The sequence below is a fragment of the Drosophila virilis genome, chromosome X (genome assembly GCF_030788295.1).
Source record: "Drosophila virilis strain 15010-1051.87 chromosome X, Dvir_AGI_RSII-ME, whole genome shotgun sequence".
Taxonomy (NCBI): Eukaryota; Metazoa; Arthropoda; class Insecta; order Diptera; family Drosophilidae; genus Drosophila; species Drosophila virilis.
In genome coordinates, this window is record NC_091543.1 from 12,089,923 (window position 1) to 12,103,529 (window position 13,607).

Genomic DNA, 13,607 nt, shown 5'->3' on the forward strand with positions numbered 1-13,607 from the left:
TGCAATTTCTGTTACTTGTTGCTATCTACATATATACCAGTTAATAATTCTATTAAATTCAATAAAAACACAAAACAAACGGTTCTCGTTTACCCGCTCTTTGCATAATTGCGGCATCTTGGTTGTTGGCCTATTGTGAATGTTATCGGCTGTTGGCTGCTAACCAACACTGTTAACATACTCAATAGCAGCATAGTTATCGTCGTGCCGCCACAGCTCATAAGCCGTCTGCTATCGATAAGAACATCTAGATGTTCTACTAAACGATTCAACGCAATATTTACAAGTCTCAATTTCTTGGTTCGAAAGAAGCTATAGTAGTAAACATTCAACTAGTGAGCTCGAGATTTTATTTCTGCTGGCAATTTGAATGCTGAAAATCAACTTGGCCAAACACAAACGATGTGACGAACTGCAAACATAAATAAATATAGATATTTTTAACTAGTGCTGTGCCTTAAGTAAACAAACAAGCCCCAAATTGACGGGAAAATCATAAACAAGTGCAAAACTGTGCAGCAGCAAGAGGCAACAGGCAAAAGGCAACAGGAAAAAAGTGTAAAATTGTAATTGGGCAAAAGATAATCTGCATACCAATTGTGAAAGAACAAGAACACCAAACTAGTTTGCAGCAGCGACGTCGACGGCGACAGCGACGGCACGATAACAAGAACGACGCCAAGGTAGTTAACGAGTTGACAAGGGGAGTCCAGGGGCCAGATAGGCGGGCGGGCGGTGGCAGCGGCTGCGACGCATGAGCTGCGCAAAAGAGATAGCTGTAATTAACAACGAGTGCGAGTGCGAGTGCGAGTGCGAGCGCGTGGAACCAGTTCTCTTCGAACAGGGTCGGGTAGGGGGGCACTATGCAAAGCAACTGAACAACAAGCACAAAAACAGCAGCAATAACTTGGAATCAGGATGAACGCAAAATGGATGCTGGCAACATTGCTGCTGCTTGCGCCTGCTGCAAGCGGTGCCAGCAGCAGCACTGGCAGCGGCATCATCAGCAGCAGCAGCCACGCCCCGCCCGAAATCATCTTCCGTCAATGCGAACCGATACGCATCGAGATGTGCCGCGGCATTGGCTACAATGAGACCTCCATGCCCAATCTGGTCGGTCATGAGCTGCAAACGGATGTGGAGTACACGCTGCAAACGTTTGCGCCGCTCATCGAATACGATTGCAGCTCTCAGCTGAAGCTTTTCCTTTGCGCCGCATATGTCCCCATGTGCACGCCCAAGGCGCCGGTGCATTCGATTGGACCCTGCCGCAGTCTGTGCGAATCTGTGCGCATACGCTGCCATCCAGTGCTGCAGGGTTTCGGCTTTCCCTGGCCGCCGGCGCTTGACTGCGATCGTTTTCCGCGCGAGAACAATCACGAGACCATGTGCATGGAGGGGCCGGGCGAAACGCATCTGGCCATGCAGGACCATGAGCTTTATGGGCAGCAGTTGCCCGGCCTTAAGGTGGGCGCACCACTGCCGCTGGATTGCTCGACTCTGGCCAAATCCCATTTGTATGTGAAACTGCATCGTTCCGGACGCTGTGCGCCACTCTGCGAAGCAGACATACTCTTCACGCCCAGCGAGAAGCATCTGTCCGAGATCTGGGTATCCACCTGGGCGTACGCCGGCCTAGGACTCGCCTGTGTGGCCACTCTCTGTCTGGTGCTGCTCGGCGGCGATAATCGTGGACGAAATGCCGGCGCCAAATGGTCGCGTCTATTATCGCCGCTGCTCTGGTGCCACAACATGGTAACCATCGGTTGGACGGTGCGTTTCATTGTCGGACGCACGGGCACCGCCTGCGGCACAGATCCCCAGGCGCCCAACGAATCTCTGCTGAGTGTCGATGGCCTCTCCAATGCGGCCTGTGCCAGCGTCTTTCTATTGCGCTACTATTTTGGCATGGCTGCCTGCGCCTGGTAAGTCCTACACCATACTTCACTCTAGCGAAACTATTTCAGAATTGTGTCAAAGAGTTTTCTATCCGAAAATCTACATATGGATCCTTTTAGGGTCGAACACAAAATACCCTACCCCTATAAACATATGTTCAACGGTTGTGCAGACACGTGAGGATTCCTGGATTTGATCAAGATAATCGGATATTCCATACAAGAACTTAAGCTTCAACCAACAATAACTATATGATTTCGTGATCCGATCCGATCCGATCTGTACGATCTTCTGCTTCTATCATTCGAATCATGACGAAATTGCCTTAAATAGTTTTGTCGCATCTTCATCCTTTTTATTTAAAGCAATATTTAATATGCGCTGTGTGGTATATAAAATTATTGTATATTAGCGTCTAATTTCTAATTTAGCGTCCATATGTTCAAGGAAAGCAAATTTGTGCTTAGACAGCAAATATTTACCAGCTTGATATGTGCCCCAACAACTTTTAACATGAGGATTAGCTAACGATAACATCTAAATATGGACTTCAGTATATAAGTCTACATATTAACGACTTCTAACATTTATATATTTAAAACAACAACTCACAATTTGATCAGTTCTCGAAAAGATCACTTTCTCAAATCAAATTTAATATAATTGCATTTATAATCAAAGAACTTCATTCTAAAAAAGTTAAAAGTTAATTAAGAATTCCCATCGAGTTGGGAAAATTGGGTGCAAAGGTGTAAAGTACATCTGGCTCACATATTTTTAAAATGCGCTTCACTGGATTACAAACGTACCTTCTTGATAAACTGTACATTTTGTACAACAACTTCACTTTCAAACTAATTTTTTAATTCCATTCCACCCACAAGGCTGAAAGATGGGGGGGAAAACGAAAAAGTCATTGACCCGTTAATAGTTGCCTGTGTTGTCAATGTTATTGTTGCTATGATATCGTTGTGTGTGTCTGTGTGTGTTTCAGGTGGGCCATTTTATGCCTGGGCTGGCATCGCGATATACGCCGCAATAGTCCCGACACCAAAGGTCACGTAGCGCTGCCCGGCAAACGTCATGGCGGCAGCACCGCCCAGCAGGATTTGGCGCGCAATAATTTTGTTTGTTTTGTGGCCTGGGGACTGCCGGCGTTCCAAACGGCTGCGGTAATTGTAATGCGGCTCGTGGATGCGGATGAGCTGTTGGGTATGTTGCGTGTTTTATGCATTTCCATGGAATTTCAACTAATTGCTACACTTTTGCAGGCGCTTGCTTTGTGGGCAATCAATCGGATAAAGCGCTGCAGGTGCTGGTCGCCACGCCCGTCTTTTGCTATTGGATATTTGGCTCGATGAATCTAATCTCTGGCTATTTGGTGCACTGTCGCAACAAGGAGATCTTGCGCAACAGCAACGCGTTAAGCTTGCAACAGCAACTGCAGATGGGTGTGCACAACAGCTCTGGCATTGGCATCTTTTTGTTCATCTATGGCGCCGCCTGTGCCCTGCTGCTGCTTGCGGTCATCTATGAGTTTGCCAACATTGATGTCTGGCTAAGTCAACGGGAGACGAGCACACCGCTTTGGCCGTACTTAACGCGCGCTTTCATGGAGCTTATGCTGGGCATTTGCTGTTTCGCCTGGGTGCTGGGTCCCAGCATATCCAGTATGTACAAACGTCAGCTGTCCATGCGTCCGCTCAAGCAGGCCACAGGCGTGGAACGCGCACACCATCCACATCCGCATCAACAGCAGCAGCTGCAGCTGCAGCTGCAACAGTCGCACGCCCAGCAGCACCATCATCAGTCAGCGCTTGACGGGCAGAGCAGCTCGCGTGGCTCGCATATTGCATGCAGCAGCACTGTTGTCTCCTATCATTCGGTGCGACCCTCGCATCAGTCTTTGGTCAGCGCACCGCCGCTCATCACCAGCCCCTACAAGCAGAAGACACAAACGGGCGCCGGCTCCATTTCGCTTAACCAAATGTCCAATTATTCGCTGGGCCGCAGCGTACAGCAAACGCCGACGGCGCACTCCACACATCGCCTCTACTATGCGCCGCCACAGAAGCATCATCATCATGGCCATCATGCCAACTATTCCCACTATCCGCTGCAGTTGCAGCGCTATGGCAACGAGACGCTGCTGTGAGGGTGAGTAACTGCAACTGTTCCATATGGTCTTGGTCTATCTTTAATATGGATTTTGCTTTTGTTCTTCAACTCCAGTTAAAATGGTTTCTACGGAAACGAGTTCTTCAAGTCTGATGCCGCACGAAATGAATTGCCAACAGCTGCGGCTGTTTACCAGAACGTTCCTGCCAAGGTCAGCATATAGATCCTATCCTAGTTTAGCTTTTAATGCGTTTAGAAAATTGCAATTGAATTATGCACTATTCAGCAGCATCACATCGGGGTTCATAATTTAATTTTCAAATCATAATTCCTTCTTTTTTTTTTTTTTAAAGAGGTACGCCTAAGGTATTAGGTAACTATGAGAAAACGAAGCCTGCAATTTTAGATATTAAAGTACCCCTTCTCAAAATTGGAAGGATCTATGCAGATGCTATTCATATTTAGGTTAGGTCTGGGTGCTATGTCCGTCGTTCTATGCCAGATATCCCGAGCCGCAGGGCTGCAATAAAACGCATGCAAAACCCGGCCAAACCCTATCCATGTGCATAAATTTCGCCTCAGCTTAGCAAAGCTCCTTTAATTGCTACCATTTTTTTTTTAGCAACGATCCAAAACACACAAAACCCCTATCATCGCTGTATGTACCCTGTACATACATGAGTATTAATATGATGAGTTTATTCTGTTTGTTTTTATTTTTATTTTTTTAACTAAAGCGCGCTACATAGTATTTACAGGCGCTGACTTTTGGGAATCCCACTTAAACGTATTTCTGTAACTGTATTAGTTTAAAATAATCTATGTGTGCGTGCGTGTGTGTGTGTGTGTGTTTACTTACTATTTTAACTTTTATGTTGTGTTCCGTTGTTTCGTGTGGGGTGCCATGAAATAAGTAAAAACAAAAAAAACACTAAAAGTCACACATAGAACTTAATATGGCTGCATACGTAAAACCCGTTTTCATGGAAATGAAAAACAAGGTTCGCGGTTTGAATCAACGCTTTGCGTTCAAGGTTAGGCTCGTGCAACCTTGTTTTTCACATCCATGAACCCATGTTTCGGTTCGGGCCTTGCTTTTACACATTTTTCACGAAACAATTTCACTTTTTGTTATTCAATGTTTTGGTTATCATGAGTGCAATTCTACAAACTAAAATGATGATTAAAAAGTGCAATAATATTTGGATAAACTATGTATAAAAAAAAAATTGTATTTTGAGCAAAAAACCGCAAAAACCCAGCTGGCAACCTTGGTGAAAATAAGCACAACAAAATATACATATGTATCGGGCATTTATTTTTCTATATCAAAACTATTTCATGGCACTCCAATGCATGTGTAATAAACAGTTATTTTACTATATTATTATTATTATTATTATTATTTAGCGCTGCTGTAGGCGTAACCAAAGTACAATTGATTAAATGCTTGCCCCACATATATTTTTTTATCTGGCTTCTTATATATTATATATACATATATATTTGAATTGTTTTTTGCTCATTTTTGTTTGTTTACGCAGCAAGAAATACTGTGATACTGTGATTCATTTTTTTTATTTGAAAGATTTGAACAATTCAACAAAAACCCCATGCAATTCGATTGAATAACGCATTTTGCGAACCGAAAGTGTACTTAACTTAGAACGGAATTCGAACTATAAATTGTAATTGTATTCAATGTGCCATTAGCTTAAGAAAATACTAAGAAGAAAAAAAAAACTGAAACTTCCAAGTACTTAACATATTTATAATTATATATATGTATGTGTGGCCTATGCAAATATATTTGTTAAGAGAGCTCTATATACAAAATGACTATACACTTAATATCTAATATATGTATATTTTTCTAAGATATATTTGGCCAAATTTGATTGTGCTGTCCCCCTTTTTTTTTTTGTCTAATAAAACAATGTCTTACAAATTGTTTATAGATATGTAATTTGTATTTTGTAACTTATTTATAGCGAATAAAGTGTCGAAAATGATTTGATTTTTAATACATATTTTTATGTACGTAGTCTATAAAATGTTTACAATTTTACCTGATGAGCATTTATGGCATTTTCTATTGTATTCTTACAGTTGAGTTCATTGCCCAATTAATTATTATATTCGACTGGGTGGCAACGCCTCCTCGTCACGACGAGCGGGCGCGCAGACCACAATGGTATCGCTGGAATTGTTGTTGTTCGCCTGCGTTTGCCAATTGTCAAGGTCCTCGTCGGCAGCGGCCTCGGCATCGGCTTGCTCTTTGGCACGCTGATGGTATTTTAGTTCGCTGGCATATTTCGAGTTTGTTATGCCCAGGAATGAGGCCAGGCCGCCGCCAACGTAATCGATGCCGGCCAATATATTGTTGCCCACCTTGGTGGCCTTGTAACGTAGGCGCGGTCCCAGGGGCAATTCGCGCTGCCAAATGAGTCACAAATTTGAAATGCATACACAGATTAACAATTTGTAGTCAATTATTTATTGCATGGCTTACCTGCAATTGGACATCGTACGCCTTATCGGGCACGTCTGGCTCAATATCGCTATCGCTGGACGAGAGCTCCTCCATGACGCCATCGCTGAAGTATAGCATCTTTTTATTCGATTGCAGCTCAAGGGCGGAAATGCGATCGGTTTCGCATCGGGCGGCGGCGGCGGCGGCGGCTTCCCCGCCATCAACTGCAGTCGACATATTGCTAGTACTAATAATAATTACTGCTGGTATTTGAATATAATTTATGAATTGATTATGCTAATGTTATAGTTTGGTTAGTCACACACACGAAAGCTGCGGCTTCTACACAGGCACGGCGCTGAGTGAATGGCCGGGACAGCTGAAAACAAACACAATTTGAACGGCTCAACCGTCGTTTTGGTCTTGAATTGTCAAACACACAAAACAAAACAAAGTAACATACAAAAAAAGCAAGTTAATGTCGCCTGTCCATATGGGGGTCGGTTTTGTCCTTGGGTTGGGGGCCGGCGTTGCGTGCCAAGCGCCAATTTCCCATATGTAATCAATAAAATGCCGACTCAATGCCGATGTATACGCTACGTGCGCATCAACAAAAACATAAAACAACACAATGTAATCAAAAATCGCATACAAATTGAACGGCTGTTATCGAAAATATCGAAGCGATGCGAAGAGTAGCGAAACTTAATTCAAACTGTTTGTACATAAGTAATGCAGACTTTAAAATAAATGGCACTTTACAGTTAAACATTATCTTTGGTAAAATATGATGCTGCTTAATAAAGCAGCAGTGCATTTAACTATTTATAAACAGGTAATAAGCAAAAAAGGCGCTTAAAAACATTAATAAATGCATTTCAAATTGAGTGATTCCGTCTCCGATACCAAGTACCAATAATCGACTCTGAGTTACCGCCGCTAATTTGACGCATGTCATTTGCAACAGTGCACAACAGTTTCGAGACGAAACAGCGTAATCGATTAATCGAATGTTAAGCTAATCGACTGGTCGTTGGTTTTGTGTGTGCACTATCGATAGTGCAGCTGCGGCTTACACGGTTTTAGGCGGTGCAAAATAAATAAATACGTTTAACTGCTATCCAGAGCAAAGCATACTTGTGATAGTGCTCGAGTAGCCGCAGCAGCAATTGCAGGTAAAACTATAAGTGCGTTGTCGACGATTTATTATTATCTTAAGGTTTCTAATGTATTGACGTACGACATATAACAAACGGAGTACCGAAAACCGCACAAAGCCAACATTTTACTACGTTTTGTAAGGCAGTCTGTCTGTATATATATATATATATATATATATGTATAGCTGGCTATGTAAGCCTTTTGCAGCTGCAACGGTTAAGTTGCTGCTTGCACGAGAGCCGTAGTCGGAACACATACACATGCATGTACGCATGCATATATGTACGTGTGTATTGGCTGGCGAAATAACTAGTTTTTCTGTGCAAATCTGCAAGGAATCCTCCACCATTCACCAGATGAACTTGCAGACACCGTTCGGCGCTCATTTGAATTGCTCTCAATTTGTAGTTTTAACTCGTCGTTGCCAAGCGTCCGAGCTTGTGTGTGAGTGTGCAGCAGTCCCTCTCTGCCAGCGCCTGCCTGGGCCAACCGGCAATGCAGATTCGCAGCTTCTCAGCTACGGACGAGCTGAATATCCGAACTTATAGCCACGGTTGCCACATGATAAACACGATTTGTATACCAAACATTTAACTCTGTTAGGAATATGATATGTACTTATTATATATTATATTATATGTGCATAGGGATTTATTATGAATAGGATTAGCAACTTTTCATAATGCATCATGGCTGCAGCTCGTAACTGGCAGCCGAGGGAGCGGGCGTCCGCCAGTGTCGCTGATTCGGCGCATACTTCCCATACACACAGACAAGCATACAAACTACTCACACACTCACACACACACATTAATAGCGAAGTCGCCAATAGTTGTAGTTTTCCTTTCGGTTTTGTGTGTCTACCACGCAGCGAAAAAATTTTGTCAGTCAAAGAGAATTTTTTGGTATTATTTTTCTCCTTGTTTTCTTAGCATCTGAATTTGCAGAGTTTCATTCACGCTAAAGCTACGAACGAGGATCAATGGTTACCATGGAGAATAGCGAGGAGATTCTACAAATTCTGGAGCGTTTCACACAGCTTAAACAGAAGGAGATACCCCAGGAGCTGGAGGAGTATTTGCAGTATGTGGCCAAAACAGGCGATACCATCTTTAAGTGGTCCAGCCTTAAGTATCTCTTCCGCGAGAAGCTGCTCAACGTGATCAAGCATTTTAACGAGGATACTCAACGTCTGGAGGGTAAGTAGGTACTCGCCCTTACCCCCAATTTAAATTGAACGTTGTCTTTTCCCCGTAGAGATACCCAACTACCCGAATGTAGATCCCTTCAATTATGAGACGATGAAGTCCTCGCTGCTAGAGCGTCTCGATCTATTTAATGCGGCGCCTTTTACCGTGCAGCGCCTCTGCGAGCTTCTAATTGATCCTCGCAAGCAATACTCGCGTATTGATAAGTTTATGCGAGCCCTCGAGAAGAATATACTGGGTAAGTAGATGTCCTTCGGTCACAGCGTTATTCCGGACTAACTCAGGTTAATCTTGCAATTAACATTTAGTGGTTAGCACCATCGATCCGGGGCGTAAGCGAACCGAGAGTGAGAACGGTGATTCTCTGGACTCAGTGGGCAATGGGGATCTTTCGCTGGAGGTTAACATTGACATTGAAATGGAGAACGAGAACATGTTCAACAACGGGGACGAGCGCAACGGCAGCACCGAGGACAATACCAGCGGTGCCCTTAAGGCCAGCTGCCCACGCACCGACGACGTTGCTGTTCAGCCGAAGGCCAAGAAGGCCAAGCTCGATTTCGATGAGAGTGATCAGCCCGAGGAGGCTAATGCAGAGGATGCGGATGAGGATGTCATCAAGAGCAAGTCCAAAGCGGATCAACCCAACGCAGAAACTGCTGATGCTGTTAATGCTGCAGATGAAAAGGCCGAAAAGACTGATGCTGTTCGTGAGGTGCCCGAAATCGAGGAGCCCGATGAAGAGGAAGAGGAGGTGGTTCCAGACCCAAAGGCCAAAAAGTCATTCAATAGTGACAAAGAGCTGAAAGAGACACCAGAGACCGCCGCCGATATTCCAACAGTGGCAGAGCCCGACGAGGCGGACAGCGACGCTGCAGATGCCGTAAAAGATATAGTTGCTGAATGTCAGGAAAAAGAGCCGCTAACCAATGCCGATGAGCAAGAACAAGCAACGAAAATTGTCGAAAAACAGGAGTTGGAGAGTGGAGAAAAGGTAGACAAGCCTGCGAAAGAGACAGAAACAGAGAAGAAGATCGAAGAAGCCGATGTCGATGCTGCCAAGGAAAAGAAAGAGCCTACGAGTGAGAAGCCCAAGCCAAAAGCAGCTGAAAATGCGAAGAAACCAGCGAAAACCACTTCGCCCGAAAAAGCAAGCGACTCGGCAGCTGTTGTAGACAAAGCTACTACACCTGACAAGGATGAGGCAATCGAGGCCAATGCGTCTGATGCTGAGGCCAAGACTGACATCCAGCTGGAGCCTAAGGCAGCTGCCGAAGGCAGCAACACTGAAAAGACTGAATCTGAGGCAACACCAGCAACAGCAGCAGCAGCTGAGCCGGCTGCAACAGCTGCCACGGCGTCAGCTGTGGGTGACAAGGAGGAGCTGACAAAGACTGCAACAGCATCTGCTGCTCTAGCTAAAACCGCTGATGCAGCTGAAGCTGCATCGCCGATTGAGACCGATGAGTTGGCTACGCCACAGTCGCCGACTGCGGCAGATGCAACTGCCACGCCGGCAGCCGAAGAGGAGAGTTTTGCTGTCAGCGCCACGCCCGCATTAACGCTGAATGATCAGCCCATGGAGGACACACCGGCCGAGGAGGAGGACGCACAGGTATCGCCCATTGCAGGCGTGGAGGAGGTCGTTATGGCCGAAAGCGGCGTTGCCACTGGCGATATGGCCACCGATGAAGCTACCAAGGATGAGCCTGCCGCCATGGAGGTGGACGACACCAGCCAGGAGGTAATGGACCAATAGACCAATGGCCCAAACGGTGCACGTCTATTCTGGGCGACTAAAATGAATACTTACAACTACTTCACATAAATAGCATAAAACGCGTATGAGATAAAACACAGACACAACAACACAAGACGCACACCATACCAATCCCAAGGATCCTGAGATAAAATACCGTTTAACTTCATTAAATAGGGTATTACCTTTAGGTCGTAGCTGATATAATATATGATATGTATGTCTCTTCGTATTCCAAACTGGAGAACAGGCGGGAATCTAGCGGAAATCCTTTAGTACCCTCCCGTATAGTTGTAAGGCCGTATACCGAATGCACCCGAACACACACACTGACACACACTCACACACCAACTTACACAAACACCCACACACACACACTCACAGACCAACTCACACACACACACACACACACGCAGCCATCAACAATTATTTACATATAAGCTCGAGCATTAAGTTCCGATCAGTTCCGTTACGTGGCATTCAAATTATTCCACACGATCAAAACCTCTGCATAGTTCTCTAAGTTGTTGGATGTGACACAATCGTCCACCTCATGTCATATTTTGTATTTATGTATCGTTGCCTAATTTAATGCCAATTCGATATAGAGCAACTATATTTTATCATCTAAATAAGCTATAAAGTTTTTCAACTATTTTCGTTGACTTTTCATTGTACGTTCTACTGTATCCACAATATTGGACAATTACGTATAGCTGCAAATGTTTCTCAGAAAGTAATATAAACTATCTATATAAATAAAGATGAACAAAATGCATTCTTATTGGAAACAGTATAGAGCTTAAGCAGATGAAAATGTGAAAGGTAATTTAAGGACCAGGACTGCAAAGAAAATTGGTCTCGGTCACGATTTTTCATCCTTGAGCTAAGATTTTGGTTAAAATCTTGATTTTTCATACATGGCCAACATGGTATCAGTCAACAATCAATCAAAAATCAAATCAGTCATGTCGTTTTGGAACGTCATATCTCCGCGGGAGCTATGTCGTTTTGGAACGTCATATCTCCGCGCGGAGTTATGTCGTTTTGGAACGTCATATCTCCGCGCGGAGTTATGTCGTTTTGGAACGTCATATCTCCGCGCGGAGTTATGTCGTTTTGGAACGTCATATCTCCGCGCGGAGTTATGTCGTTTTGGAACGTCATATCTCCGCGCGGAGTTATGTCGTTTTGGAACGTCATATCTCCGCGCGGAGTTATGTCGTTTTGGAACGTCATATCTCCGCGGGGAGTTAGTCGTTTTGGAACGTCATATCTCCGCGGGAGCTATGTCGTTTTGGAACGTCATATCTCCGCGCGGAGTTATGTCGTTTTGGAACGTCATATCTCCGCGCGGAGTTATGTCGTTTTGGAACGTCATATCTCCGCGGGGAGTTAGTCGTTTTGGAACGTCATATCTCCGCGGGAGCTATGTCGTTTTGGAACGTCATATCTCCGCGCGGAGTTATGTCGTTTTGGAACGTCATATCTCCGCGCGGAGTTATGTCGTTTTGGAACGTCATATCTCCGCGCGGAGTTATGTCGTTTTGGAACGTCATATCTCCGCGCGGAGTTATGTCGTTTTGGAACGTCATATCTCCGCGCGGAGTTATGTCGTTTTGGAACGTCATATCTCCGCGGGGAGTTAGTCGTTTTGGAACGTCATATCTCCGCGGGAGCTATGTCGTTTTGGAACGTCATATCTCCGCGCGGAGTTATGTCGTTTTGGAACGTCATATCTCCGCGCGGAGTTATGTCGTTTTGGAACGTCATATCTCCGCGCGGAGTTATGTCGTTTTGGAACGTCATATCTCCGCGCGGAGTTATGTCGTTTTGGAACGTCATATCTCCGCGCGGAGTTATGTCGTTTTGGAACGTCATATCTCCGCGCGGACCTATTACCCCAAATATTACAAAAAAAAAATCATCGAAAAAGTTTTGATTTTCGCACCGATCTCCATTTTGTCGATTTGGGTCAAAATTTTGGATTTCCTTTTTTTGATGCCAATCGATAGAATTGATCCTTACGAGTCAAAAATGGTATAAAATTCCTGAATCGGACATTATTTGACGGAAATATTCCAAAATATCAACAAAAAAGGTTGACTTTACGAACTAATGTTTTATTTGTCTTTAACATTTTTGAACCTATCGATGAATAATTTCTTTGAATGCCAATTGATGGTAGCGATCCGTACGCATTCTAAAAGGTATAACATTTTAAAATCAGACATTATTTACCCGAGATATTAAAAAAAAAATGATCGAAAACGTTTCGATTTTCTCAAAAAAAAAAAAGTGGTGATTTGGAAGGTCATATCTCCGCGGGGAGTTATGTCGTTTTGGAACGTCATATCTCCGCGGGGAGCTATGTCGTTTTGGAACGTCATATCTCCGCGCGGAGCTATTACCCGAGATATTACAAAAAAAAACGTGGTGATTTGGAAGGTCATATCTCCGCGGGGAGTTATGTCGTTTTGGAACGTCATATCTCCGCGGGGAGTTAGTCGTTTTGGAACGTCATATCTCCGCGGGGAGTTATGTTGTTTTGGAACGTCATATCTCCGCGGGGAGTTATGTCGTTTTGGAACGTCATATCTCCGCGGGGAGTTATGTCGTTTTGGAACGTCATATCTCCGCGGGGAGTTATGTCGTTTTGGAACGTCATATCTCCGCGGGGAGTTATGTCGTTTTGGAACGTCATATCTCCGCGGGGAGTTATGTCGTTTTTGTCCGCGCGGAGTTATGTCGTTTTGGAACGTCATATCTCCGCGGGGAGTTATGTTGTTTTGGAACGTCATATCTCCGCGGGGAGTTATGTCGTTTTGGAACGTCATATCTCCGCGGGGAGTTATGTCGTTTTGGAACGTCATATCTCCGCGGGGAGTTATGTCGTTTTTGTCCGCGCGGAGTTATGTCGTTTTGGAACGTCATATCTCCGCGCGGAGTTATGTCGTTTTGGAACGTCATATCTCCGCGGGGAGTTATG

General features: G+C 44.5%; 3 protein-coding genes across 6 annotated transcripts; 2 read left to right on the forward strand and 1 right to left on the reverse strand.

Annotated features, from left to right (window-relative positions):
- The first annotated feature begins 226 nt into the window (after positions 1-226).
- Positions 227-6,041, forward strand: fz4 (frizzled 4). 2 transcript variants are annotated; one of them, XR_004305094.2, is made up of 5 exons: positions 227-1,925; positions 2,894-3,111; positions 3,171-4,056; positions 4,132-4,228; positions 5,562-6,041. XR_004305094.2 is itself a non-coding variant. In XM_002057320.4 (4 exons), exons 1-3 carry the CDS (start codon positions 919-921, stop codon positions 4,052-4,054), a joined length of 2,109 nt encoding a protein of 702 aa, XP_002057356.1. In that variant the 5' UTR covers positions 227-918; the 3' UTR covers positions 4,055-4,056; positions 4,132-6,041. The 2 variants fall into 2 exon arrangements, 1 of the variants encoding a protein (XP_002057356.1); XM_002057320.4 differs by having other exon boundaries at positions 4,132-6,041.
- On the reverse strand, positions 6,030-7,125 carry LOC6633529 (protein FAM177B). 2 transcript variants are annotated; one of them, XM_032439986.2, is made up of 3 exons: positions 6,954-7,125; positions 6,530-6,737; positions 6,030-6,453 (listed from the first exon to the last, which is right to left on the reverse strand). In XM_032439986.2, the coding sequence occupies exons 2-3, from the start codon at positions 6,725-6,727 to the stop codon at positions 6,151-6,153; spliced, it is 501 nt and encodes a 166-aa protein (XP_032295877.1). In that variant the 5' UTR covers positions 6,728-6,737; positions 6,954-7,125; the 3' UTR covers positions 6,030-6,150. The 2 variants fall into 2 exon arrangements, with proteins under 2 accessions (XP_032295877.1, XP_032295876.1); XM_032439985.2 differs by having other exon boundaries at positions 6,530-6,869.
- Positions 7,126-7,507: 382 nt separating this feature from the next.
- On the forward strand, positions 7,508-11,396 carry PPP4R2r (Protein phosphatase 4 regulatory subunit 2-related protein). Of its 2 annotated transcripts, none has more exons than XM_002057322.4 (4): positions 7,508-7,665; positions 8,584-8,850; positions 8,909-9,097; positions 9,168-11,396. In XM_002057322.4, the coding sequence occupies exons 2-4, from the start codon at positions 8,634-8,636 to the stop codon at positions 10,616-10,618; spliced, it is 1,857 nt and encodes a 618-aa protein (XP_002057358.1). In that variant the 5' UTR covers positions 7,508-7,665; positions 8,584-8,633; the 3' UTR covers positions 10,619-11,396. The 2 variants fall into 2 exon arrangements, with proteins under 2 accessions (XP_002057358.1, XP_015025706.1); XM_015170220.3 differs by having other exon boundaries at positions 7,527-7,677.
- The last annotated feature ends 2,211 nt before the right edge of the window (positions 11,397-13,607 follow it).

What these genes read in the sequence shown, in the direction of transcription:
- LOC6633529 (XM_032439986.2), bottom strand. Translation starts at nt 6,727, where the DNA reads ATGTCGACTGCAGTTGATGGCGGGGAAGCCGCCGCCGCCGCCGCCGCC. An exon ending in CGTACGATGTCCAATTGCAG is followed by an intron (nt 6,454 to 6,529) that starts GTAAGCCATGCA and finishes CTCATTTGGCAG; the next exon opens with CGCGAATTGCCCCTGGGACC.
- PPP4R2r (XM_002057322.4), top strand. Translation starts at nt 8,634, where the DNA reads ATGGTTACCATGGAGAATAGCGAGGAGATTCTACAAATTCTGGAGCGT. An exon ending in GGATACTCAACGTCTGGAGG is followed by an intron (nt 8,851 to 8,908) that starts GTAAGTAGGTAC and finishes TTTTCCCCGTAG; the next exon opens with AGATACCCAACTACCCGAAT. An exon ending in CCTCGAGAAGAATATACTGG is followed by an intron (nt 9,098 to 9,167) that starts GTAAGTAGATGT and finishes ATTAACATTTAG; the next exon opens with TGGTTAGCACCATCGATCCG.
- fz4 (XM_002057320.4), top strand. Translation starts at nt 919, where the DNA reads ATGAACGCAAAATGGATGCTGGCAACATTGCTGCTGCTTGCGCCTGCT. An exon ending in GGCATGGCTGCCTGCGCCTG is followed by an intron (nt 1,926 to 2,893) that starts GTAAGTCCTACA and finishes TGTGTGTTTCAG; the next exon opens with GTGGGCCATTTTATGCCTGG. An exon ending in GGATGCGGATGAGCTGTTGG is followed by an intron (nt 3,112 to 3,170) that starts GTATGTTGCGTG and finishes ACACTTTTGCAG; the next exon opens with GCGCTTGCTTTGTGGGCAAT.